Source organism: Aricia agestis, chromosome 1, assembly GCF_905147365.1.
Source record: "Aricia agestis chromosome 1, ilAriAges1.1, whole genome shotgun sequence".
NCBI classification, from domain to species: Eukaryota; Metazoa; Arthropoda; class Insecta; order Lepidoptera; family Lycaenidae; genus Aricia; species Aricia agestis.
Window position 1 is genome coordinate 14,357,437 of NC_056406.1, and position 27,751 is coordinate 14,385,187.

The following is a 27,751-nucleotide window of genomic DNA, read 5'->3' on the forward strand; positions in this document are numbered from 1 at the left end:
ATATTATAGGCAGTAAAATATTATATTGTATGGTCTACCGGCTCTACTCTTGGCGCGCGTCGATAGCGTGCATCTACAGTGTACAGTGTACACCGCGACGCAGCTGCGCGCGCGCGTAGCTTTGGAATTAAAAAAAAACTGAAATATACCTTTGTCGGTAAGCCGTATACTTTTTTTATGTATAAAACGAGTATTATTATTTTAAATATATAGTCAATTTATGCGTTTATCTTGTGGAAAAATAAATTGTAACGAAAATAGAGACTGTGAATATATTCTAGCATGTATCCTTGAATGTGGTCAATTTTCTTACACACATTACCTAGTCATTAACTCATTTTTTTGTATGAAATAAGGGGGCAAACGAGCAAACGGGTCACCTGATGGAAAGCAACTTCCGTCGCCCATGGACACTTGCAGCATCGGAAGAGCTTCAAGTGCGTTGCCGGCCTTTTAAGAGGGAATAGGGTAATAGGGGTGGATAGGGAAGGGAATGGGGTAGGGGATTGGGCCTCCGGTAAACTCACTCACTCGGCGAAACACAGCGCAAGCGCTGTTTCACGCCGGTTTTCTGTGAGAACGTGGTATTTCTCCGGTCGAGCCGGCCCATTCGTGCCGAAGCATGGCTCTCCCACGTATATTACTTATTATAATACAATTTATAAACATGATTTGCGTGACCTAAGTTAAATACAAGTTTTATATTAATCTGGTATAATTATTAGATACGAATATATTTATTTCTTTTTAATATACATATGAACAGGATTAGAAAAATATAATATTATATCTGTCGACTCATTAACAGTTGCTAAATAACGTAAAGGTAGGCAAGAGGCTTTTTAAAATAGATTTTAGAAAACATGTAGTACCTCCGTCAATTTTTTAATTAAGTAATTTAAAATGACGAGGGTTTCAAGGCTTCGGTTTAAAAGTTCCGCTGTTTTGGATTCAAAACTCTTATAGCGTCGTTTAGGTCCAGTTTGACTGGTTTTTAGGACAAAGCCTTCGGAATTCGGTGAGCATTAATGGTTATGTCTGAGTCACCGCACTCACCACTCACAAGTCTTGACTCACGATCCAAAACAAAAACAACCATAATATAATATAATATTATCTTCCGTTGAGTTATTTCCTGATAACAGTGAATGAAAAATATTTGAATCTATAATTATATAATACTAATTATTAAATAAACAGGAGAAGTTTGTATGTATGCATCTAATAGGCTCCAAGACTAGTGATTCGAATGTTTGGCATAATAATAGACATTGTACTATACTCCACTCGGGCTAACTTGTCGCTAGCTGTCATTGACTCCCTGTCAAAAACTTGTCATTTTCCATATAAACCACGATTGACAATGAAGTGTCAGATATTGTCAATCGTGGTTTTATATGGAAAAAGACAAGAGAAGTTGATTCCTAGTCAGATGGGTACAGTACCTACGTATTTTGGTCGCGTTATGTCAAACCCAGCCGACAGATCACAGTTAACATTGAATTGACATGATCCGACCAAATGACGTTGGTCTGTCATCTGCCTAGGAATCAATTTTCTCGATGGTACAAGGAGAAGAGCTAAGAACGGAAAAGAACAATGGATATTTTTCGTGACGGAATAATGTACAATTTCTGCAGGACACTGTTTTAAAGAGTGCGGAGCCGCGCGCAACTTTTAGAAAATAAATAAAGGTTAAAGAATATAACATAGTTATATTAAATCAAACATTGACTATTTTATTACGACGATCCTTTCTTAATAAGTGATCGCTAAATTATTTACTCCGAGTCTACTATTTCACGCAACTTTAAGGTTGGCTTGCACCAGAGGCGTGGTTAAAGTTAAAGTTATGGTTATAGTTAAGAGCTCACCTGACTCTAAAAATCAAACATCGTCCTTTTCTCTTCACACTCACGCCCGTCTTTCATATGCCAGGTGAAAAAGGACGGCGCGGAATCATCGCCGAGTTAGTTTTACTTGAATAAAAGACGAACTATAATTTAAGATTATGAAAAAAGTGTTTTGAGCAAATTAAGGTTTTATCAATACCTTTTTAGATATTAAAAAATATTAAAGAAAAGACAGCAAACTTCGAACATCCAAGCAAAAATCTGTCTAAAACAAGGTTTTTTGTAAAAAAGAAACTATAGAGCATTTTTTGAGTAATCGTGTTTTCGTCTTGAGCATTTAATCTTTATGAACTGAAGTTACTTGTGTCAAAAAAATCAGTTGTCTAGACCTTACAGATTTTGAGATCTAGGTTAAAGTATGTAGTCAAGTTAGGGTCATATGGGCTCTTAATATGGCGTCCTTTAGATTTAACTTTAACCAAAGATCTGACATTTTGCACTGTAGTTATAGTTAAATTTACAGTTATAGTTAAAGTTAGTTGGTGCCACTTAACCTAATTATTCATCTTCGTTCCTTCTTCGATCCATTAAGCTTCCAAATAACACACAAAGTATTCATACGTTATTATTTTATAAGAAGCAAACATTTTTTTGAGAGTATCGTTGTTAATCTTATATTATAAAATCTTATATTATAAAAATGGATTTTCAAATGTGTTAGTCGCGCTAAAACTCGAAAACGGCTGAACGGATTGGGCTGATTTTAGTCTTAAAATATTGGTAGAAGTCCAGGGAAGGTTTTAAAGTGACACAAAGTTCACCGTGTCAGCTAGTAGTAATATAATATCTAGTAGAATCACTCTCTGAACTGTGACTATGGGGAATAATACTGGTCACTTCACAATTCCCATGTACATGTCAAAATAATAAACATAGTAAGGGATACAAATAAGAATAATAATTTATGACTACTACAACTCATAAGACCTTCCGTGCACAAAGATGCAGTGTACGGTAACACTCGATGCCAATTTAAAAATATCTAGCGACAAGTAAATGTAATATTATCTTTACACAATATGATTTAAAGTGCTTTACAGTATTTCAAAACAGTTATGATTTGAAGCCCAAAAGGAATACTAAATATTAATATAAAATACAATACGAAATAAGAATATTACTGTAACCATAGCTGCGTAATTTAGAATTCTTATTTGCCTTATCTTCACCTCTACTTGAGCAACAGGTCGCTATTGGAAATAAAATTATTAATATGTATTCAATAATGCATATAAACTCAAACTCAATAGAATATTTTAACGTAATCAATAAGGGAGTGGAGTTGTCTATTTGGCTGGATAAATCGCACTTCGGGGAGAGAGACCCAAATTCTCTTAAATATAATTGGATCTATTATATTATGAAACCGAATAATAAGCGGTCTTTTTTAAACTTCGATTAAATAATATAAGTACTTCATTAGTCTTACAACTATAATGCGCGGTTTTAGTAATAATAAATAATAAAGCATTTCATATTATCAGGGTGCACGGCAGCGCACCCGCCGAGACGAGCCAAGCGAAGCCTACCTTTTTCTCGAAGTGTTTCGTCGTTTTTTTGAGCCCTCATAGATTTTATTTTCAAATTCAAATTTAAATGGTACCGAAGCCAATGTGGATTGCAATTTGCAACAGTAATTGTATTTTATCGACATGAATTTCAATAGGTATCAATTATTTTGGCACATCCGGTAATAACGTACCTAAAAGTGTATAGCAATTATACCTCCAGATTATAGTTGTAAAACTTCTGAAAAATTCCGAATAATTCCGGAATACTTCTGGGAAAGTTTCTTTAAATTTGAATTATTCAAAATGAATTTAATAAAAAAAAATATGAATTTTTATTTATGCTGAAAAATCGTATTTTGCATCTTTCATCGATCGCCGCCGCGCATAGAGCGTTGCCCGCCGGCCGCTATCACCGCTTCGCACGCGCCGACTGCCACGGCGAAATATTCGACGGAAACATTCGATTGCGGGCTACGAATCTTTCCGCGGCGGGACTCGCTCGCCCGTACGAGCGGGCGACGGCGGTGCGGAAGGGAGATGCTCCCCGGAGAAGTTTTCCCTCACCCCGCGGAAAGATTCGTACCCCGCATTCGAATGTTTCCGTCGAATATTTCGCCGGAATAATTCAATGGAAATATACGTGTTTGTTTGTGGTTTGTGGTGGTTGAGTGAATTATTTGTTCAGTGGCACATTACGTACTTAAGTAAAATAAAAATTGTTTATCTATACCTACTTCTAGGTTTAATATTATAAATGCGAAGGTGCGTCTGTTTGCCTGTCTGTCTGTTACCTCTTCACGCTCGAACCGCTGAACCGATTTGGCTGAAAATTGACATGGAAATACTTTGAGTTCCGAGAAAGGACATAGGATAGTTTTTATTCCGGAAATATGTACGGTTCCGGCGCGATAAACGAATTTTGGCGCAACGGAGTTGCGGGCGGCATCTAGTTTTATCATAAATTAGTAATGGCCAATGGGATTGATTAATCTATACTTACCTACTTATTACTTACTTATATCCATACTATCCATACTAATATATCCCATTGTAAGTAAATCAGAATAAAAACCATAAAAAATAAACGAACTTATATGATTAGGTATTATCAAAGAAAAGTAACAAGCCGTTACCAGCCGCTATTTATCGCTAGTTATGATAATAAGCCAAAAAAGCCGTTTCTCACCGCTTGGCTAATAATGTTAGTAACCGGCATCACATATTCTTAGATACACAACTAAAGATAAATAGTTTACAACTTCCAAGCGCAATTTTCCTCGTTATTTTTGACAGTTGAAATATTCCCAAAGTTTCGGAATATTTCGGAATACTTCCGAAGTATTCGACGGGAATAATTCGGAATCTTTCCCGCCAGCATCTATACTCCAGATAGATTGTATAATGTATAAGTAAGAGGAACAATGGTGTAAAAATGTTGTTTGGCAAACATCGGAAACCTTAATCGATATCATTCTTTTTTATTCGACTGACAAGTAATATTATGGTAAGATAACGAAATTACAAGTTTTTTTTTAAATAAAATAATGGGGCAAACGAGTAACGAGTGGGTCATCTGATGGAAAGTAACTACCGTCGCCATGTACCACTATGGTCAATCCCAGCATCAGAAAAGCTGCAGATGCTTTGCCGGCCTTTAACGCTCTCTTCTTGAAGGTTTGCAGGTCGTATTGGTCCGAAAATACTAGTGGTGACAGTTCATTCCAGATTTTTACGGCAGCCGACTGTACACTACCAACCGGCGTCCGGCCGACATACACAGTAAACACTGTACAGTGTACAGTATTTATTGTCGGCTGGCCCGCGGGCAGCTGGTGAATGGTCGCGGGCTGACCTTGACGTCGCGCCGCACGCGTCACTCCAACACGTGTACTACACACATACACAGTATACCATGGTGTATACAGTATACTATACATGTACACAATCCTTCGACACAATCGTACTGTATACAAATTACAAATACACAATAGACACCCACGTTATAAGTAGACGCGCATTACACAAGCTACACTGCAATATAGCTGGTTAGAGTTGGTAGAGTTCAAGGTCCGCAACGTACTCTATCCTCAACATTTTTATTGCGGGACCACGCCTTGCAGCCCATGGGCTATGCATATTGGTATACAGTACAAAAAATTTATATTAATAATCCATACTTCCATACTCATATTATAAATGCGAAAGTGTGTCTGTCTTTTACCTCTTCACGCCTAAACGGCTGAACCGATTGGGCTGAAATTTGGTACAGAGATACTTTGAGTCCCGGGAAAGGACATAGGAAACTTTTTATCCTGGAAAAATGTACGGTTCCAACGCGATAAACTAATTTTGGCGCAACGGAATTGTGGGCGTCATCTAGTAATTTATATATTACTAGCGAAACGCCCCGGCGTCGCACGGGTATAAAATATTATAGCCACTGAAAAAATTATTAAAATCGATAGCCTATGATCCTTATCTGTGCTAAATAACATAAAAATTAAAAATTGCTCCAGTAGTTCGCGAGATAAGACCTTTCAAATAATTTCCCTCGTTTTTTCCACATTCTCCTACTAGTCTTAGAGTTATAAAATATAGCCTTCCTCAATAAATGGGCTATCTAACACTAAAATAATTTTTCAAATCGGACCAGTAGTTCCCGAGATAAGCACGTTCAAGTTACCCCTTTCAAATAATTTTCCTCTATTTCTTCGCTCCTATTAGTCTAAGTGTGATAAAATATAGCAAAGAATCATTAAAGTTCGTTGCGTAGTTTTAAAGATTAAAGGGAACAAAGGGACATGAGGGAAAAAAGGCGACTTTGTGTTATAATATGTATATACGATAAGATAATAAATTCCGCACACATAATAGAATTTCGAAGTCTAAACGGCGAATAGTACCAAAAAAAAAGTAAGTACTTTATATGAAAATTTTTCTTTCTTTTCTTTTATTTTAGTTAGGCGGATCCTAAATCCATACCTGTTATTAATATAATAATATTGTCTAATTACAACGAAGTCTGATTAATTTATAATATACTAGCTGTCCCGGTGAACTTCGTGTCACTTAAAAACCTTCCTTGGACTTCTACGAATATTTTAAGACTAAAATTAGCCCAATCCGTTCAGCCGTTCTCGAGTTTTGCGCTTAGCAACACATTCAGCGACTCATTTTTATATTATAGATTTGTGATGCTTGTATCATTCGGTACATGTTATTGTTAACATTTTAAGATCATCTCATTGCAAAGTACCTAATTACGGGTTGGGGTATACTAACAAAATAATAATCATAATAATTATTGTATGCAACATTTTTTTTCGAAGGAGTCACAATAGATCCTCATGGGTCGCAGTGACGTCAGGGCTACAGTGACCTGCCTTTTAAAAAAAAAAGCAACATTTTGCAATTATTAACACTGTTATTTTTGATAACAAAAATTTTAATTGCAACCTAAAACACCTTAATCGTATTACTTGAGTGTGACTCTAAAACCAGGTATGAGGTATCGCAAAATATTTACCAGTATCTGTAAGTAAACGGCCTTATACCTAACCCTAATAGACCTTAAAGCGGTCAATTAGTTAAGACCGGTACTTATGTAACTAGTTACGGCACACAGTGTAGGCTAACCTCATTCTCATACACGCACCAATGCGCTGCATCAGGATCACAACTCTAAAATGTTCCCAGAGTCACAATAATTATTATTATTGTTATCATTGATTTATGTTAAGAAAATTTTATAACCTATAATTAATATTATGACGTACTAACTACTAAGCAACATTTTATATTAAACGAGCTTTTGCCTGCGGCTTCGCGCGCGTTAAGAAGTACTATTATATGTATACAAACTTTCATCCCCTATTTTAACCCCTCGGGGTTGGAATTTATCAAATCCCTTTCTTAGCGGATGCCTACGTCATAACATTTACCTGCATGCAAAATTTCAGCCCGATCCGTCCAGTGGTTTGGGCTGTGCGTTGATAGATCACCATGTCAGTCAGTCACCTTTGAGTTTTATATAATACTAGATGTCCCGCGCGGCTTCGCCCGCGTAAATTAGAAATTTTACAGAATCCGTAGGTACATTTTCCCATAAAAAATATTTCCCCCGTTTTTCCCACATTTTCCTGAGTTTCTTCTGTCGTATTAGTCTTAGAGTAATAATATAATATAACCTTCTCGATAAATGATGAGTCTTACTCGATAAATGATCTATCTAACACTGAGATAAGTTTTTAAATCGGACCTGTAGTTTCTGAGATTGACGCGTTCAAGCAAACATACTCTTCAGGTTTATAATATTAGGTAGATATAGATTTTTTTTAATTATCGCTTGACAAACTCGAGTCTCGATCTAAAAGACTATGAAATGGTATAATATGGTAGTGATGATGATGATGATGATGATGAATAATGTAATTTGCATAGTAGCATATGCTTTCTGTTCTTAAAACAACGCCGAAACTCCCAAACTTGTATCTATAAAGAATCAGGAATTCTCTCAGCACCTTCCGAACCACGGTATACCAGGTATATCTCGGTGCAAAATCTTACTTGCACTGCTGCTACCGCATATGCTTAGAATACTTCTCACGAAACCGAAGTCACCATATGTTTCCCTATAAGTTTTGAGGAGTTCCCTCGATTACTTATGGATCCTTCATCAGATCACCACTTTTCTGAATATAATACCAAATTGGGATGATACCCTATATACCAAAAGAAAAATTTTGAAAATCGGTTAACAAACGGCGGAGTAATCGTTGAATATAAGAAAACGAACATAACACCTCCCCCATTTTGAAAGTCGGTTAAAATTGTAGCCTATGTGTTATTTATTTAATATTTTAATCAGCACATGAATTGAATAACAAAATTTTTTTCAAATTAATCGTAGCACCATCTGTCAGGACAAACTAAAATTGAAATAGAATAATATTGAATGCGATGATAGCGCCGTCCGCCGGATCTAATGTAAAACATTCCAAAATCAACAACTCCTTATAAATAAGAAATTAATTGAAAAAACATTTTCTAGTAGACCAAACTGTAAATCTAAACCATTCTCGAATCTCCACGAACACACACAAAAAATTTCATCAAAATTGGTCCAGTCGTTTAGGAGGAGTTCAGTCACATACACACGCACACAAGAAATATATATATTAAGATATAGATATAGATGTAAGTAGTACTGTTTAAGTACTGTATAATATTATTCGTTCTTGTTATCACTTATCATTATACCTTGCTAGTTGCTCTTATACGTAATATTATTGTCTATTTTATAATGTACTTACACGGAAATTATAATTAACACAACTATAAAAAATATTTTAGCCTTACAAGTTACAGGCCATGAGTCAACACCAATGACCATGCCTGAACTAATATGCGTACTTCCTTATTTGGAATACCTACCAATAATTATACTTTGTAAACATAATATACAGGGTGTAACAAAAATAAGTGATAATACTTTAGGGTATGTATGTGTTCCTTGTAGAGAGTTCACTGTGAAAATAGCAGCGCTGAAAGACCAAATTTTTTTTCACTTTTGTATGGGCAAGCGCCCGAATGTCACGAGTTTCCCCATACAAAAGTGAAAAAAAATGTTGGTCTTTCAGCGCTGCTACTTTCACAGTGAACTCTCTATAAGGAACACATACTCTCCCTAAAGTATTATCACTTATTTTTGTTACACCTTGTATAATTGGGATCCGGTTTTTTCTATCAATATAAATATTATTATGCATAATATTATTATTATTGCTCTTTCAACAAAATCTTGTGGTCGGAAAACCTTGCCATTTATTATGACTATATTGTCATGTATTAACATTAACAAAGCGATCAAAACCAAACCAAACCAAAAGTTATAACTTCCAACTTTTGTAACTTATAAGTTAGAGTATTAAGTATATAAATTTTTTATATTCATTAATTGTTTTTTCATGTATTGAGAGGTTTGAGATCTAGACACGCGGTAGCGTGTCAAGCCAAGTTCAAGTATAACAGACCAGCGAAGCTAAAATGGTCGCATTTTGCAATTCTTCTAAAATCAAAATATAAAGAAACTGAATCGTCAAAACAGTAAAACTGACGATTGTCAATTTAGTACAAATTACATGAATTGCAAGCAGACTGCAGAGTGATCATTTTGTGATTTAATAAATCTATACTAATATTATAAATGCGAAAGTATCTCTGTCTGTCTCGCTTTCACGCCAAAACTACCGAACCGATTGTAATGACATTTTGTATACAGATAGTCTAAAGCCTGAGAAAGGACATAGGCTACTTTTTTACTGAAAAAAAGGGTTGTTAGGGGGTGAAAATACGAAAATTTGTTCAAATTAAGTTAGTTCCAAAAATTCATACCAGATGGCGCCGTGCGTCTCTTACATCGCGCTAACGCTTGCCCAACATCTTTCTATAAGAGGTGGTATCATTATACATTATTTTTTTCGATTGTTATTTCTTTTTTTCACGTTATTTAATAAATCAGTACTTAATATTATATACAGTGACGTAACCTTAAACCTATCAATGATAAATAGTTTATGGGTAAAGTTGTGTAATTGGGGGGCTAAATAAGCTTTAAAATTTGGCATAATATACAAAGTTTAATTTAAAAAAATGAAATATTATGTGCACACTGTACAGCTGTTTTGATTTAAGGGGTACCAGGGTTTTTTTTATAAAAGCTTTTGACACCAATTTTGTTGACATCGAGCGCTATAAACTGAAGTCCACGCGGACGAAGTCGTGGGCAACAGCTAGTCTTCTTATATATAAAAATGGATTTCCAAATGTGTTAGTCGCGCTAAAACTCGAAAACGGCTCAACGGATTGGGCTGATTTTAGTCTTAAAATATTCGTAGAAGTAGGAGGAGTAGGGCAATGAAAACTGTGACACGAGAATTTTATATGTATATTAGACTATATTCTGTCCCGGCAAACGTTGTTTTGCCATATAAATAATTTTTGGTATGAAAAATAGATGTTGGCCGATTCTCAGACCTACTCAATATGCTCACAAAATTTCATCTAAATCGGTCAAGCCGTTTCGGAGGAGTATGGCAACGAAAACTGTGACACGAGAATTTTATATATTAGATTGTAAAAATATAATTAAAAATTTTGTGAATATTTCAAGTGCCTACCGGCTGTCATTATTGATTATTATGAGCAAAAATGGCCAAAAAGTCACGTTTGTTGTATAGGAGCCCCCCGTAAATATTGAATGAATGAAAGAATGAATGAATACTTTAATGTGCACAATCACAGTTACAATAACAACATACATAAAATAAAAATACATAAAATGGCGAGAGCACACAAAGGCGGCCTTATTACTACAATAAGTTATTAATTAAATAAAAGTGAATTTATTCTATTTTCGAATTCCACGCGAGCGAAGCCGCGGGCAAAAGCTAGTTATTATTATTTTAATGTAGCTAATAATATTATAATATGACTATAAATTTCCTTCAGTAACAATATTTTGTGTTGAGAAAAATTTACCACAAACTTGGCATTTCTGTACTTATCGTACAAGCGATATAAAAATTATCGGCAAATAGTACAATACAAACGAGTACATATTATCTATTAATACCTTTTTTCTTCGTATTAAAGTGAGAATGATCAAATACGAAGCAGGAATTCCAAGAGAAGGGTTCGAAGTCTCCTAAGATCGGACATATTCTTTTGATGAAATTCTAGTGAAACATACATAGATTTGAATAAAGCAGTGAAAGAATTTATTCCAGTGAATACACCTAAATGTATCGTACCTGAGATACGAAATATGTAAATAAATTACCAGTTATCGCCTTCAAAAAAGAAACTTACAAAAAGCGCACAAGTTATTGACCTGCGTGCGTTGCCTAAGTAAATAGAATAAGTGTAAATGAAATGACAATATTAGTTATTATTAGTTATGAACTTATGACTAACAAGACGGATTATATGCATAAATTTTATTAATATTTATAAGTAATACTTATATAATATTATGTATAACATGTAAACTAGTGCCTAAACGTATACCTAGACCTAGACGATGGGTGGGATAGTTTAAAATATTATGTAAAGCACTTTTTATTTTCTCTACCTTTTTTATAAAATTTATCTAAATCATGTCTAAAGTAAAAATTAGCGAGAGTCCGTATACGAAATTTTGCCGATTTCGCTGATTAACAGACGTGATTTAACAGTTAAAATACAGTATTTCTATAAGTTTTAATGCACAACATGTAAGATAATGTTGGAGCTAGATTTTTGTTTTTTTAAAGTATTTTTAAATAATCCAACTCAAACCCGCGACAGTTTTGTGATTTTTGCTGTAAAAGGTTTAGAATATCACCTGTTTATGGATTGTATTGACCATAGACTTAATATATACGATGGTATTGACGTCTTAACGGTATGAAAAAAATACAATGTACTGTTGAGAAAGTCGTCTATACAATGTTGGAATTACTTTTTTACCATGTGAAATAGTTGAGTAAAAAATATGTAACTCGGCAAAATTTTAGAGAAAATGGGCAAAGAATTGCTGTTAATTTCGGGAACTTGGAGCTGTAATTCATAAAAAGAAAACGACAGACATAATCTATAGATAAAATTTTATCCAATTCAAGAAAAAAGAAAAAAAAAGAAAAGCAAATTGTGCCAAAAAACACGATTCAAAACAACCTAAATCTCACATTAGCCTTGCGGCGAGTAATATAATGTGAGATTTAGGTTGTTTTGAATCGTGTTTTTTGGCACAATTTGTTTTTTTTTTCTTTTTTCTCGAATTGGATAGAATTTTATCTATATAGATTATTTCTGTCGTTTTCTTCAAAATTTCGGCAAAATTTCGTATACGGACTCTTAATACTAAAATTTGTGTTATACCCTATAGAGTATAGAACAAGAAAAAAATTTTGGAAATCAGTCAATAAACGGTGGAATCATAGACATAATAATATATACTGTCGGGTGGAATAGTAATAATCAAAGGCCCCCGTTTTCATGTAAAGGATCATGAGAAATACCATTAGTAATGTTGACATAAAAATAATATGATGATGCATGGCATAATAATTATAATGATGATGATATTATGTCAATATCTCAGTTAATCATGTTAACTGAGATATTGACATACTTAATATTATGCTTTTATCGAACTTAATATTGTATCTATAAGGATTTAAGAGTTCTATACAGCATATGCGAATTCGGGGTTTAGTTCGGTGCAAATTCTTATTTTTTGGTCGTATATTATGCTTGAAATCTTTCAGTAAAGGGTAAAATCACTATATATTTCCATATAAATTTCAAGGAGTTCCGTCGATTCCTGAAGGATTGCATTATCAGATCACCACTTTTGAGAACATGTTACCAAATTTGGACTATATCTTATACAACAATAAAAAAAATTGGAAATCGGTCCACAAACGGTGAAGTTATCCGCGAACAAATATAAAAAACCTTAAATATATCCTCCTCCTTTATTGAAAGTCGGTTAAAAAGTAGCCTAAGTTACGCCTTATTACATCAGCTATCTGCCAAAACAGTCCCGTCAAAATCGTCCCAGCCGTTTCAGAGATTAGCCGGAACAAACAGACAGACATACAGACAGACAAAAAAAATGCTATTTTTGCATATGTACCGTATGTACATTCATATGCGTGTAGTAAAAAACGGTTCTTTTAATATTACCGTCACTCCAATAATTTTATATTTTATATGTATAGAATACTAGCGACCCGCCCCGGCTTCGCACGGGTAAAAAATATATAGCCTATGTCACTCACTGAAAAAAATGATTAAAATCGATTCAGTAGTTTTTAATCTATACTAATATTATAAAGAGGTAAACTTTGTTTGTTTACTCATAGATCTTCTTCTACTACTCGACTAAGAGCTGATGACCAAATCAGTCATTTAGCTTCAGCTGTGTTAAAACTCCGTTAGCTACTTCCCTGAACAACCCTTTCTGATAATCTGCGTGCTGGCAGGCCGTGGGCGGTGGGTGTGGGAGTGGTGGGGTGGGGAAAAATGAAAAAAATATGTCTGTCTGTCTGACTGTATGACTCCAGGCTTTATCACAAGGACCGCTATAGATAGACTTCGGAAATTTATATCTATAGATAGACTTCTGAAATACGGAACCCTTCGTGCGTGAGCCCGTCTCGCACTTGGCCGGTTATTCTTTATTATCTATGTGAAAAAATTATAAATTAACATGTAGGTACCATCGCAAACACTATTAAGTCGCTGAAACTACATTTTTTCCAATTTTTTCACCACCCCACTACTTACACACCCACCGTCCACGGCCTGCCAGCACGCAGATTATCAGAAAGGGTTGTTCAGGGAAGTAGCTAACGGAGTTTTAATACAGCTGAACCTACATTTTTTTTCTTATTTTTCCCACCCCACTACTCCCACACCCACCGCCCACAGCCTGCCAGCACGCAAATTATCAGAAAGGGTTGTTCAGGGAAGTAGCTAACGGAGTTTTAACACAGCTGAAGCTACATGGCTGATTTGGTCGTCAGCTCTCCGTCGATACTACTGATAGATCTACATTACTACTCAATAGTCAATACTCTGAATAGATCTTAACTCCTCTGCCGCGAGCGCACCCCCGACCCCGCCTTGGTAGCAGCGCCCACTTCGAAACGGGCGTAAATTATCCGAAGTCATTATCGGACGCAGTCATTATCCGAAGGGATGCATATTGCATAGTGCACACTGCACAGAATATTGTCTTCCTCCCGCACACGCACCCCCGCTTGGTGACGCCCACTATCGTTATATTTTAGTTTCGCCATACCTTCTAAACCAAACGTCCAATTTTAATCAATCAATGACCAAATATTGTCTACATAAACTGTACTTAGTGATGAAATAATCTATTTTGATAAGGATTATTAGCATGAGTAAATTAAATGCGTTTAAATGTAGTCCAAAAAAATCAAGATTTTTAAATAAAAAAATGGTTGTTGTGCCTCACTTCACATATATAGGTATAGTGTGTTGCGGACATTTTTGTAGATATTTATAAGATCTACATTTATTTAGAACATTGTATGGTTCTATCTTTTATAGTTTAGGCAACGTACGCAAAATAAGTAAATTTTCTGGTTGTTTCCGAAAAACTGAAATATCTTACGGAACCCTATATTTTCCAAAATAAAAAGTAGCCTATGTTACTCGTAAATAATGTAGCTTTCGAATGGTGAAAGAATTTTTAAAATCGGTCCAGTAGTTTTTGAGCCTATTCATTACAATTAAACAAATAAACAAACAAACAAACAAAGTTTACCTCTTTATAATATTAGTATAGATAGTATAGATAGATGTATAGAAGATAGATGCATAGATAAAATTCTCGTTGTGTTTGTGAATTGTGAACGAACTCCTCCAAAATGGCTTAACCGATTTTAATGAAATTTTGTATATGTACATATCTTTATGCGTTAGGCCTAAGAATAGGTTTTTACCTACCCTTTATATTGATACTAGAAATAATTTCTATGACAAAACAACGTATGAAGGGTCAGCTAGTTATAATAGAGTAGCACTGCAGAACACACAATATCTAATTGCTCAAATTTAATTCTTATAATAAATACTTAAATATTTAACATTTTGCAAGCAGTATTAACGGAACTTATCTCTAGTAAAGTAGTCATTTTTAATCATAACAAACGGCACGTAGAGACTTCCAGCAAGTTGCAACACAGAGCTACACAAAAGCAAAATTATGTGTAACTACCTAAAATCTACAAAATATCTTTTTGAAATATAAAATTATTATTTTAAAATAAAACCTAGGTCATTGCCCATTGGTCGACCTTTTTTGTTGCATTTTTTTAGGGTTCGGTACCCAAAGGGTAAAAACTATCGAACGAACGAAAAAAATTACTAAGACTTCGTTGTCTGTCCGACTGTCTGTCTGTCTGTCTCCAGGCTGTAACCCAAGAACGGTAATAGCTAGATAATTAAAATTTTCACAAATTATCATGTATATCATAATGGCAACAGGTAGGTACTTGAAATTTTCTCAAAGTCCTTAGTTATATGTGTACTATAATATTTAATAATAATATTATAATAAAAAATTAAGGGGGCTCCCATACAAAAACTAACTTTGCTCTATAATGGTACGGAACCCTTCATGCGCGAGTGTGACTCGCTCTTGACCGATTATTTAAATAAATACTCATTGTCTTGCAAGTCATTGAACCGCTTCAGTCAACAGCCAAAAATGTTGAGTGAAGAGTTTACTTTGACGACAAGTAGGTACAGTATTTATTCCCAATATTGTTTTGTATTACACTGCTATAATTATTTGTACTAGGTATTGTTTGTTAAAATTCTCGTGTCAGCGTTTATTTCATATCACGTATAAGAGGAAATCTGCAAAACCCAAAACAAAGGTTTTATTGTTAGAATACCTCTATTGTAAACTGTGCTCACAGAAATATTCTAAAATATATAAAACTATATTTTTTAATTAATTAATTAAATAGATAGAATATTAGACGTTTCGACAAAATGATTCCTAGGGATTTGCACATAGCATTAATCATTGTAGAAACTCAGTGAAGGGGCGGAAAATATCATTACTTAGCTATCGAGAGAGTGGATCGCCGAAGCGGGAAACAGGATTACGAGAAAGCGCTAGGTTTAAAGGTCTCTCGTTAGGGACTAGATTTCTATAGAAAGGGTTTAAAATATAAGAGCTAGTGTGTAGTGGCGCGAGACACCTGAGTATATGAGTTATATGAAAAAATATCCTTGATCATTGGATACATTTTTATATTTGCCTGTTTCACACACTGAATCAGCCGCTATAAGGAAAATTATTATTTTTAACAAAAAATTAAAACCGACTTCCAAGGTAAAAACAATAATAATATGAACTTAAAAGGTATTAAATAACTCATTACTCTATAATAGTGCCTTTTTCAGAATTCATCTAAATCTCAACTATTTCTGTACATACTACAGTCTTCATTATTTGAAGTCGGTACCAGCAAATTTTATCGTGAGTTCAGTCAATGTCAGAATATCTGAAGCTTTTGGGACTGGTACCGACTTCAAAGTAATGAAGACTGTAGTATGTACAGAAATAGTTGAGATTTAGATGAATTCAGAAAAAGGCACTATTATAGAGTAAGAGTTATTTAATACTTTTTAGTTCATATTATTATTGTTTTTACCTTGGAAGTCGATTTTAATTTTTTGTTAAAAATAATAATTTCACTCTTTTTAGTTATCTACAAGCTAAGGCTTTATGCGTAAATAACCACTACGAATGTTAACTATTCACATTATGTTACTGTAAGCGAAATTGTGGTAAATGCTTGCAGTTATCTAAGCGATGCTGCAATTTAAAAACTTTTATCTTTATAGGTTCAAGAGTTCTGTTCAGTGCCTTTGGACCAAGAGACACCTTCGTATGAACTATCTCTTATTCGTAACATATGTTTAAGTTACTAGAAACAACATTTTAACCACTATGAGTCTTTTGATAAATTTCAAGGATTTCCCTCGATTGCTCATAGACCCCATCATCAGCTCACCACTTTCGTAATTATTATACAAAATCAAGATTATACTCTATACAACAACACAAGAATGTTGAAAATCGGTCGACAAACAGCGAAATAATCATCAAAAACATTTGCTTCGATGCAAAATATCACGAAAAGCATCAATAATTGGGTCATAATGTGATGACTCATGGCATAATTATGATTTTGATGATGATGATCAAATCAATTGATGTGTTGGCTTATGCTTTCAGTTGTTTAAACAACGCCAAAGTCCCCGAACCTGTATCTATAAGGATTCAAAAGTTCTGTTGGGTACCTTCGGATCCAAGGTATAACCTGGTGCGAAATCATACTTTTTGGTAGCATTCTCGAATGCTTCAGAAAAAATTGAAATCACTATATGTTTCCATACAAATTTCAAGGAGTCCTCTCGATTCCTCCAGGATTCCATCATCAGATCACCACTTTTGTGAACATGGTACAAAATTCAAGTTAAACCCTATACAACACAAAAAGATTTTGAAAATCGGATCACAAACGGCTGAGTTATCGTTGAACAAACAAAAAAAAACAAAGATACATACAGCCGAACGTATAACCTCCTCCTTTTTGGAAGTCGGTAAAAAAGGATCAAAATGTTTAATTCCTATTACCTCGTTATTGCTAGAGTCAATTTATTTTCTCATTTTTTCCATCAGATTCTGGATATTTACTCTTTCTTGCGACAAGCTTTTTTTACCGACTTCCAGAAAGGAGGAGGTTATACGTTTGGCTGTATGTATCTTTTTTTCAACTAGATAAAGTTCACAAGGCAAGCTTTAAAAAATGTTTTTACAAAACGGTTTTGTCTTTTAATACCAAACTCACACTACGTACAGCTTACCTACATCCTAATTCCTAATCGAACCATTAATAATAAAAGCCTTTATTCGGATCTGCCCTCTTACACACCTCTTACAATATAAACTCATGTTTGCGAGTTAACAGAATATATCACGGTTTAAGATGGTATAAAAATGCAGTACTTACTATGTATGAAAATTAATACATAAATTTTACTTAACGAAAGTCTAAGTGATCACAAATTAATAATTATGTTTTAAGGGTGAGTTGCACCAGAGGCGTAGTTAAAATGGGCATTGTCAAAAAAAAATCACATGTACTTTTTATATTTTTTATAAATTTGAAATTCATTGGCTAGTTTTTTCTCAATAAATTTTTAAAGTTTCGCTCTGATGTCATCATCGGCGGCTAATTGACCTCTGTAGTGTTTTAAATTTCCTTTCATTCTTATTTATAATGGCTGGTTCGTCAAATGCAAGTTCTCATTATGTGAAAGCTGATACGAGAAGCTTACCAAAAGTTCGAAACATAATGTTAGTCGAATTTATTGCTAATTTAACGCCATTGAAGGTCAAACTAAGGTTAAACATATTTGTTCAAAAATATAAGTAACTATTGGGTATTTTTTTCTTTTATATACAGAAAAACGATCACTGACCTTATTCCTCGAAATGTTTTTGTAATGAGCAAAATTAAAAAAAAATGGACAATCCCCAAAGTTATAGCCTAAACTTTGACCACAGAATTTGACAGAAGACGTTGCTGGTCCGATAAGGCTTTAAATGAACGTGGGCGGGGGCGCTGCTGGTAAAGGAGAACTGTCAAAAATGGCGTTTTTGTATGATGACAGCGTTAGTTCCTTTTTTCGCCACGTGCATTTTAAGCCTTGTCGAGCTCTATGGTTATGGTTGAATATGGCGTCCATTTTTGACTTTAACCAAAGATTTGACATTTTGCATTGTACGTAGTTAAAGTTATAGTTAAAGTAAGTTGGTGCAACCCACTCTAAGGGTTGATTCAGACCGCAACGCGACGCGTAGATGCATTTCTAAATTTGTATGGATTTGACAGATTTCAATTGCGTCAGACGTCTTGTGAATCTGTCAAATCCATACTAATTTAGAAATGCATCTACGCGTCGCGTTGCGGTCTGAATTGACCCTTAGAGTGGTAAACGCACTGCAACTTTGTAGTACTTTAATTTTTATAGTAAATTACCTGTTTAACGTTACATTTAGATCCAGCTTCATGCATAATGTAAGTGAGACTGACCTGTCTCAGGTACATGCCATTTACTGTATTTAAAAATAATATACAGAAAAGTTAAGGTTACTGTTAACAAACTATCCAAACAATAGAGAGTTTCTATACATATTTTTGTATGCATGTGTACATTAACCATTAAATTTCGATATAGAATTTATAAACTCGGATATTGCAACTCTGAAAAATGAGTGTCATCTAAACCAAGGACGATTTGCTTAATATACAACATACTTGTTAGTCGATAAAAGTTTCAAGTGGCTAAACTTCCTTGATATTATATAACCCTGATTAAAAATCAATTAAATATTAATTTTATTCCAACAAAGCTGTGAAATCAAAAATTCAATTAGTAATAATATTATGCAGTATACACTCAAATCAAACTTGTAGACAAACTGGAAACACACGCCGCGAGACTTATACATAATATTACAAGGTGTACTACATACTTATGATTTATGAATTATGATAACGCTACTAAGAATTATTATAGTTTTCCCGGACTCTCCTTACTTTTGAATAGTGTCTGTAAAAGCTTAGTTCTGGACTCCGCGTCGACGTGGGTTGTTAAACTACGTTATACGTGGGAGAGCCATGCTTCGGCACGAATGGGCCGGCTCGACCGGATAAATACCACGTTCTCACAGAAAACCGGCGTGAAACAGCGCTTGCACTGTGTTTCGCCGAGTGAGTGAGTTTACCGGAGGCCCAATCCCCTAACCCCTACCCTATTCCCTCTCCTACCATCGACTATTCCCTTTCCTTCCCTTCCCTACCCTCCCCTATTACCCTATTCCCTCTTAAAAGGCCGGCAACGCACTTGCAGCTCTTCTGATGCTGCGAGTGTCCATGGGCGACGGAAGTTGCTTTCCATCAGGTGACCCGTTTGCTCGTTTGCCCCCTTATTTCATAAAAAAAAAACTAATATGTATTCTGTGACGTGGGTTAGATTCCCGCGTTGGACACACGACTTGTTTCCAAACTCGGTTATGACTGTGCAGACTTACCTCTTGATTGTCTGACGATTCAGTGATCTCTCGCCAGTCGTGTCGGTCTGTAGCACAATAAAAGACTATTGCAAAGTTGGCGTAGGAAACCGGCCATCTCTACCGAAACCTTACACGAGAACTGTTTCCAGATGTTTTAAGCTTATCCGTTTCCAGGCGATGCCGTGTCCGGCGTACAACGTGGAGCTGGAGCTGGGGGAGCCGTCGCGCGAGCTGCTGGAACAAGCGAGGGTTAGCTGCGGTGAGGACCCTAGCACGCGCCTGCAGGCCATTGATGAGCTCCGAGACATGATTTATGGTATGTCAGACCAAGTTACTTACTTTAAAACGTCTTGCTTGTAATGGATAAGCTAAGCATAATATTTTAAACTAAACAATAAACATACCTTATATTTGAATACTTATTATAATGTCACACAACTACAAGACTATAAAACTGTTAAGCTTGTCTTTGAAACCACTAGACCATAAAAATGTTAAGCACTTTATAAAAATTACTGCTAAAAAGTATTGTTTCATAGAAGCAGAGGATAATCCTCAAAGGGCGCAGTTTTTCCACGAACGTCTGTAAAGAAACCTCATTATTTTATCGATGTCTTTGTTATTGTTTTCGTGTCACCAACTCACCACTCACCGCGGAGTAGGGGTTGTTGTTGATGTCCTTACGTTGACCCCGCGTGTTCGACCCCGGGTCACGGGTGTCGCAATAGTTATTCGGCGTGTCAGTTTGTTCGTTACCCAATGTTCTATCAGCTATCTGATTTGACCGATAATGAGGTTCAAACTTAAATTGCGTCAAAATGTTCGTTCGTCTGGTTTATCAAGACGATAATATTTTATTATCGTAAGAATTCTTCAGACAGTCTTTGTAACTAGTCAAAACGTAACAGATGTTATGAGATAATTCCCCGGATATTTAGAGAGTATTAAATTTTATACAAATTCTCTCATATACAGTGTGTAACAAAAACTAGTGATAATATTTTAGGGTGTGTACATGTTCCTTGCACTCATGTTGCTCGGGCCCCTGCTCATACAAATGTGAAAAAAAAATGTTGGTCTTCCAGCGCTGCTACTTTCACGTACACACCCTAAAGTATTATCACTTATTTTTGTTACACACTGTATAGCGACATAATATACTAGTTAAAAATAATTTGGAATATTACCACTTTCAAATTAGGAGAAATCTAGACTTCCTGAGAGTGGTTTTGAGCAGCTATGTCTGAGAGAGACGTAACGTACGATTATTATTATTAATGTGGGTGGAGCCGGAAGAAAACGTAATGGTTTTGGCGATCTATGATTTTTATTTCTCATCTCTTTGTTTCTTAGTTGGTTAGTGTGTCGACAATCAACCAGGGTAGCGAATTCGAACCTAAAATATAATATTTAAATGTTGTCTCGTATCCTTTACTTACATAAGTTCTTCTGATGTTTAGCCCAGGGCCAGACTGACTAATGTGAATATTATTATGTAAATTAGATATAAAATGTTTGTAGCGCCTAAATTACTAATAATTAAAAGACATCAGCACGAAGGTGTTATTACTTAAATATTTTCGTACTAAATACACAAAAAAATTGCAATGTTTTTCAGAGCGGGGAGAATGCACGCCCCACCGCATGGATGACGATTTTCTGGTGAGGTTCCTGAGGGCGCGACAGTTCGTACCACAGAGGGCACATCGACTTGTGAGTATCACTTGAGAAAATTAATAAGATGTCCTTACTTATAACTAGATGAATTCTGCAACTCCGTTGCGTAAAAAATCGTTTCTCGCGGGAACATTTTCTCGGGATAAAAAGTAGCCTATAGTATATAGATATAGTATATAGATATATTATATGTGGCGGTACCCACAATTCGCCTAACATTCCTGCATAGCGCTATCGAAGTTTTCTGAGCGCGTCGGTATATATATACGACAGCTGAAATGTATCACGTCGGGGTCACCGAGCTGCGAGCATAACACCTCGCTCGGTCGGAAGATCTTCCTTTGGCCTCCATGCATATTCCCACATTGGTGACCTTCGACAGAACACGCCTCCTTCATTATCATCACTCCCCGCTCCTCCGCACCGCGCTAGCCAGCATCGCTTCCCGGTACCTCGTCCACTAGCCGCAATGTACAGCGGCCTGGGCGACTCCGCATCGGCATCATCGGGCTTTCTCACTACACCAACCGGTCAGCAAGCAGAGCACATCTCTCCTGGTCAGCACGTAGCATCTCACTGGGACTCACTGCAACAGTTCCGACTCACTGGAACTCTCCGGCACTGGCGACTCAAGCGACAAGACTTCAAGATTCGACCTCCGGTCTTTGGGTGATGTGGCGGTACCCACAATTCGCCTAACATTCTTGCATCGCACTATCAAAGTTTTCTGAGCGCGTCGGTATATATTATACGACAGCTGAAATGTATCACGTGGGCTCCGGTCTGACCGGGCATAACACCTCGCTCGGTCGGAAGATCTTCCTTTGGCCACCACATAATATGTATGTAGCTATCTATATAGGCTACTTTTCAGTACCTTAGCAAAATTAGTTCAGCGTTTTGGGCGTAAAGAAATAATAATAATCTGATACTTACTAAGTAATAATATTATAAAGTGGAAGAGTTTGTTTGTTTGTTTGAAAGAGCTAATCTTAGGAACTCTGGTTCGATTTGAAACATTCTTTCAGTGTTAGATAGCCCATTTATCGAGGAAGGCTATAGTCTATATTTTATCATGCTAAGACTAACAGGAGCGAAGAAATAGAGGAAAATGTGGAAAAAACGTGGGAAATCATTTGAAATTGCTTAATATCTTAAGAACTACTAGAGCAATTTTTATGATAATTGGCGCACATGAAGAATAGACCACGTGAACGGACATAGGGTACTTTTTGCGGAAAAAATGTACGGTTTCTGTGAAATGCCTTAATTACGCGGGCGAAGCCGCGCGGAACATCTAGTATATATAATATCTATGGACGCTTGAGACAACCAGACAGAAAGACAGACACCCTTTCGCACTTATAATATAAGTTCCGAAGACTGTGATATTATGCATGTAGGTATAGACTAGCACGAGTCGGCGCATGAGTACCTAAAACTATTCCACCTCAATTTTTTTATGCAATCCTCTTCAAATTGCCCTCCTGATGATATAAATGCATGTTGCCAGGGCGCAACCCGGTGCCATATTGTTTAAACAAACATTGTTATATATACAACAATAGTAAGGAATTTAAAAATTTAAACCTAATAAGTTTTTTTTATATTCTTTATTGAAATACCTACTAATAAAAAAGGTCCTATGACTTTTTACGATAAAAATAATATTTTTAAAGATATGAATTTTTAAAGGTTCGAAAAACCTCAAATTTGGGTACTTTCGACCGATGAAAAATATATTAAAAGAAATAATAATGTCAAAGTAATATATTTTTTTTAATTCTATATACAATAGTTAATAATATTGTTAATAGAGATTTCAAAAAATTTCATTGTTTATATCTTTTTTATACTTAGAAAAAGAACACAAAAAACGTGTTTTTTGTGTACTTTTTGAGATACTTCGAGATGTACTTCTATCATATTTTGTCCTATACCGTATACGGTATAGGACAAAATATGATAGAAGTACATCTCGAAGTATCTCAAAACAAAATTTAATAGGTAGGTTCAGCCGTTTAATCGTGAAAAGGTAATCGACAGACAGATATAATATTATAAATTTACTATTATACAGCCCTACTAGACTAGGACGAGTCGGCGCATGAGTACCGAAAACTATTCCACCTCAATTTTTTTTATGCAATCCTCTTCAAATTGCCCTCCTGATGATATAAATGCATGTTGCCAGGGCGCAACCCGGTGCCATATTGTTTAAACCATAAACCTATAACGACAGTATACATTAAGTCTATGGCTTAAACAATTGCAAGGAATTGTTATTTTTCAACCGAACAAATTTTTTTTATATTCTTTATTGAAAGACCAATAAAAAAGGTTCTATGACTTTTTACGATAAAGTTAATATTTTGAAAGATATGAATTTTTAAAGGTTCGAAAAACCTCAAATTTGGGTACTTTCGACCGATGAAAAATATATTAAAAGAAATAATAATGTCAAAGTAATATTTTTTTTTTTAATTCTATATACAATAGTTAATAATATTGTAAATAGAGATTTCAAAAATTTTTATTGTTTATATCTTTTTTTTATCTTAGCAAAAGTAGACAAAAAATTGTGTTTTTTTGTATGGGAGCCCCCCTTAAACAATCACTTTATTTTAATTTTATTATTAATTATTAAAGTACAAATATAATTAAGGATTTTGTGAAAACTTCAAGTGTCTAACTGTTACTATTATTGATTACGAGCAAAAAAGGCCAAAAAAATCACGTTTCTTGTATGGGAGCCCCCCTTAAATAATATACTTTATTTATTTTTAGTATTTGTTGTTATAGAGATGTACTTCTATCATATTTTGTCCTATACCGTATACGGTATAGGACAAAATATGATATATAATTTATTGCGGAAAGTTTACGGTTTCCGCGTGATAGCTGAATTTCGGTGCATCGGAGTTGCAACTTGCAAACGTAGTCACCTCATAATGTCAAGGAACTTTAGACCAAATAACCGCGAGGTGCTGAGAAGGCCGTTAACATTGGCAGACTGGTTCTATTAAGGTTACAGTGATTGATTTTCATTTTTTACTAGCTATTGCCCGCGACTTCGTCCGCGTAAACTTTAGTTATGTTTCTATATGAATTTCAAGGAGTCCCGTCGATTTCTCATGGCTCGTATCATCAGATCACCACTTTTGTGATCATGTTACCGAAATTGGGCTTCACCTTATACACACAACAACAAAAGAATTTTGAAAATCGGTCCACAAATGGCGTAGTTGTCCGAGAACAAATACAAAAAATAGTAAAATATATCATCCTCCTTTTCGGAAGTCGGTTAAAAAGTTATTCCTTACTACATCAGCTATCTGCCAAAAAAAGTCCCGTCAAAATCTCTCCAGCCATTTCGGAGATTAGCCAGAACAAACAGACAGACAGACAGGCAGGCAGACAGACATACAGACATACAGACAAAAATTGTAAAAAATGTTGTTTTGGTGTATGTAGCGTAAATATTCATATGTATGTAGTAAGAAACGGTTCTTTCAATATTACAAACAGACACTCCAATTTTATTTATATGTATGTATAGATATATATAGATTTTAATATCCAAAATAATATTTTGTAGATAATTTACGCAGTTTATCTATACTAATATTATAATTCTGCAGAGTTTGTTAGTTTGTTTGTTTGAACGCGCTAATCTCAGGAATTACTGGTCCGATTTGAAAAATTCTTTCAGTGTTAGATAGCCCATTGATCGAAAAAAGCTATAGGCTATATTTTATCACGCTAAGACTAATAGGAGCGAAGAAATAGTGGAAAATGTGGAAAAAACGGGGGAAATTATATGAAAGGGCTTATTTGAACGCGCTAATCTCAGGAACTACTGGTACGATTTAAAAAAATCTGTCAGTGTTAGATAGCCCATTTGTTGAGAAAGGTTATAGGCTATATTTTATCACGCTAAGACTAATAAGAGCGAAGAAATAGAGGAAAGTGTGAAAAAAAACGGGGGGAAATTATTTGAAAGGGCTTATTTGAACGCGCTAATCTCAGGAACTACTGGTCTGATTTGAAAAATTCTTTCAGTGTTAGATAGCCTATTTATCGAGGAAGGTTACAGGCTATATTTGATTATTCTACAACTTATAGGAGCGAAGAAATATAGGAAAATGTGGAAAAAATGGGGGAAATTATATGAAATTGCTTATTATCTTAAGGTTCTTAAGAACTACTGGAGCAATTTTTATGTTATTTGGCAAACATGAAGAATAGACCACGTTAAGAGACATAGGCTATTTTTTTACGGAAAAATGTATGGTCGCGTGAAATTCCTAAATTACGCATGCGAAGCCGCGCGGAACATCTATATACTATAATAAAATCGTAGGAAAGTCAATGCTGTACATTGAATATTTTTGTACAATAAATAATACTTGGGACGTGATCTACTATACTAACGCGGACGAAGTCGCGGGCAACAGCTAGTAACTACATATTTGTAGTAATTTAATTTTTGATTCGACTTGGTTTATTTTATGGCGAATTCCATGATATTCTTAATATACCAAGATCTTACTGTACTCACGAAGAGTTGGTAGAATCCACCAACTAATTAATTACCACCAACTAATTTACTAATTTATATTTCCAGATGGTAAACTACTATAAGTTCAAGGACGACTATCCGGAGCTGTTCGACGTGTACCCGCTGGACCTGCGCCGGATCGGCGACGCGCACGTCGTGGCCGTGCCTCCTTATAGAGACCAGGATGGACGCCGACTACTCTTCTATAGAATAGGTTAAGACTGTTATTTATATAAAGTTTCAATTTATATAAATAACAAAGTTAAATTTTTAATTTATAAAAATAACAATCTTAGGACTGACTAATATCAATGAAAATCGTTGTTATTATAATTGGTTAGTAAATATAGTTGGATAGTGATATGGTCCGTATTCCTTAATGTACTTTTCGGAAGTCAGAGCCCATATTATTATTTTTTCGTGTACCTTCCCAAATCTCTATTATCTCCCTTGGATCGCAGTTCTTATTCGTTGAGAACTGTGACCGATAATATTATAATCGTTGTGTGTGTTAATCACACTCAACGATTTCACTAAAGCTAATTTATAACGACTCCTGGTTTCTGCCACTTTCAGGGCCCTGGGATCCAAAGGAAATACCCATCGATGACATACTGAAGGGGACGATATTCGCGCTGGAGCTGGGAGCGCTGGAGCCGCGCAACCAGATCCTGGGCGGCGTGGCGCTGTTCGACCTGGAGGACCTCACCATGCAGCACGTCTGGCAGATCACGCCGTCCGTCGCCTCCAAGATAGTCAAATTATTAGTGGTAAATAGATTTTTTTTATCCTGAGGCTGTGGATTTGTCACCTAGATGTGACTTAAAGAATTTAATAATTTTATTGAGTAGGAAGTAGCTAGATACTACTGTAATGATGTTGTATTGTAATAAGAACATGTTTGTGTGATGTATGATGATGAATGAAAGTCTACTTTTTATCGTGGTAAAACGTTTCTTTTACCGTCGTGCCAGAGACTATTTCCAGAGTAGGTGAATAAATAAAAAACTTTCATAAAATCAATCTCCTCATAATATTTCAGTCGAGCTTCCCGGCCACGACACACGCGATCCACATCGTGAACAACTCCTGGATATTCGACAAAATGTACAGCATATTCCGGCCGTTCCTCACCAAGAGCATGCAGGCCAGAATATTCTTCCATGGGTACGACATGGCCTCGCTACATAAACACATACACCCGGAGCACCTGCCCGAGCGGTACGGCGGGACCTGGCAGGACTACGCCTACACGATCTGGCTGGAAGCCCTCAAGGACAACTTGACGATAGCAAAAGAGATGATGGCGTGCGGCTACAAGTTTAGAGAACACGAGGTCGGCATGAGCGTGGCGAAACACATACGAGAGGTTGGAGGAAAGTAGAAATGTGGGAGACAATTTCCGTACAAA

The 27,751-nt window shown here is 35.5% G+C and overlaps 1 protein-coding gene across 2 annotated transcripts; it reads left to right on the top strand.

Annotated features, from left to right (window-relative positions):
- The first annotated feature begins 61 nt into the window (after positions 1-61).
- Positions 62-27,751, top strand: LOC121734013 (alpha-tocopherol transfer protein). Of its 2 annotated transcripts, XM_042124436.1 has the most exons (7): positions 62-146; positions 7,969-7,976; positions 20,277-20,418; positions 21,721-21,815; positions 26,407-26,554; positions 26,917-27,110; positions 27,383-27,751. In XM_042124436.1, the coding sequence occupies exons 3-7, from the start codon at positions 20,280-20,282 to the stop codon at positions 27,722-27,724; spliced, it is 918 nt and encodes a 305-aa protein (XP_041980370.1). In that variant the 5' UTR covers positions 62-146; positions 7,969-7,976; positions 20,277-20,279; the 3' UTR covers positions 27,725-27,751. The 2 variants fall into 2 exon arrangements, with proteins under 2 accessions (XP_041980370.1, XP_041980374.1); XM_042124440.1 differs by lacking the exon at positions 7,969-7,976 and having other exon boundaries at positions 72-157.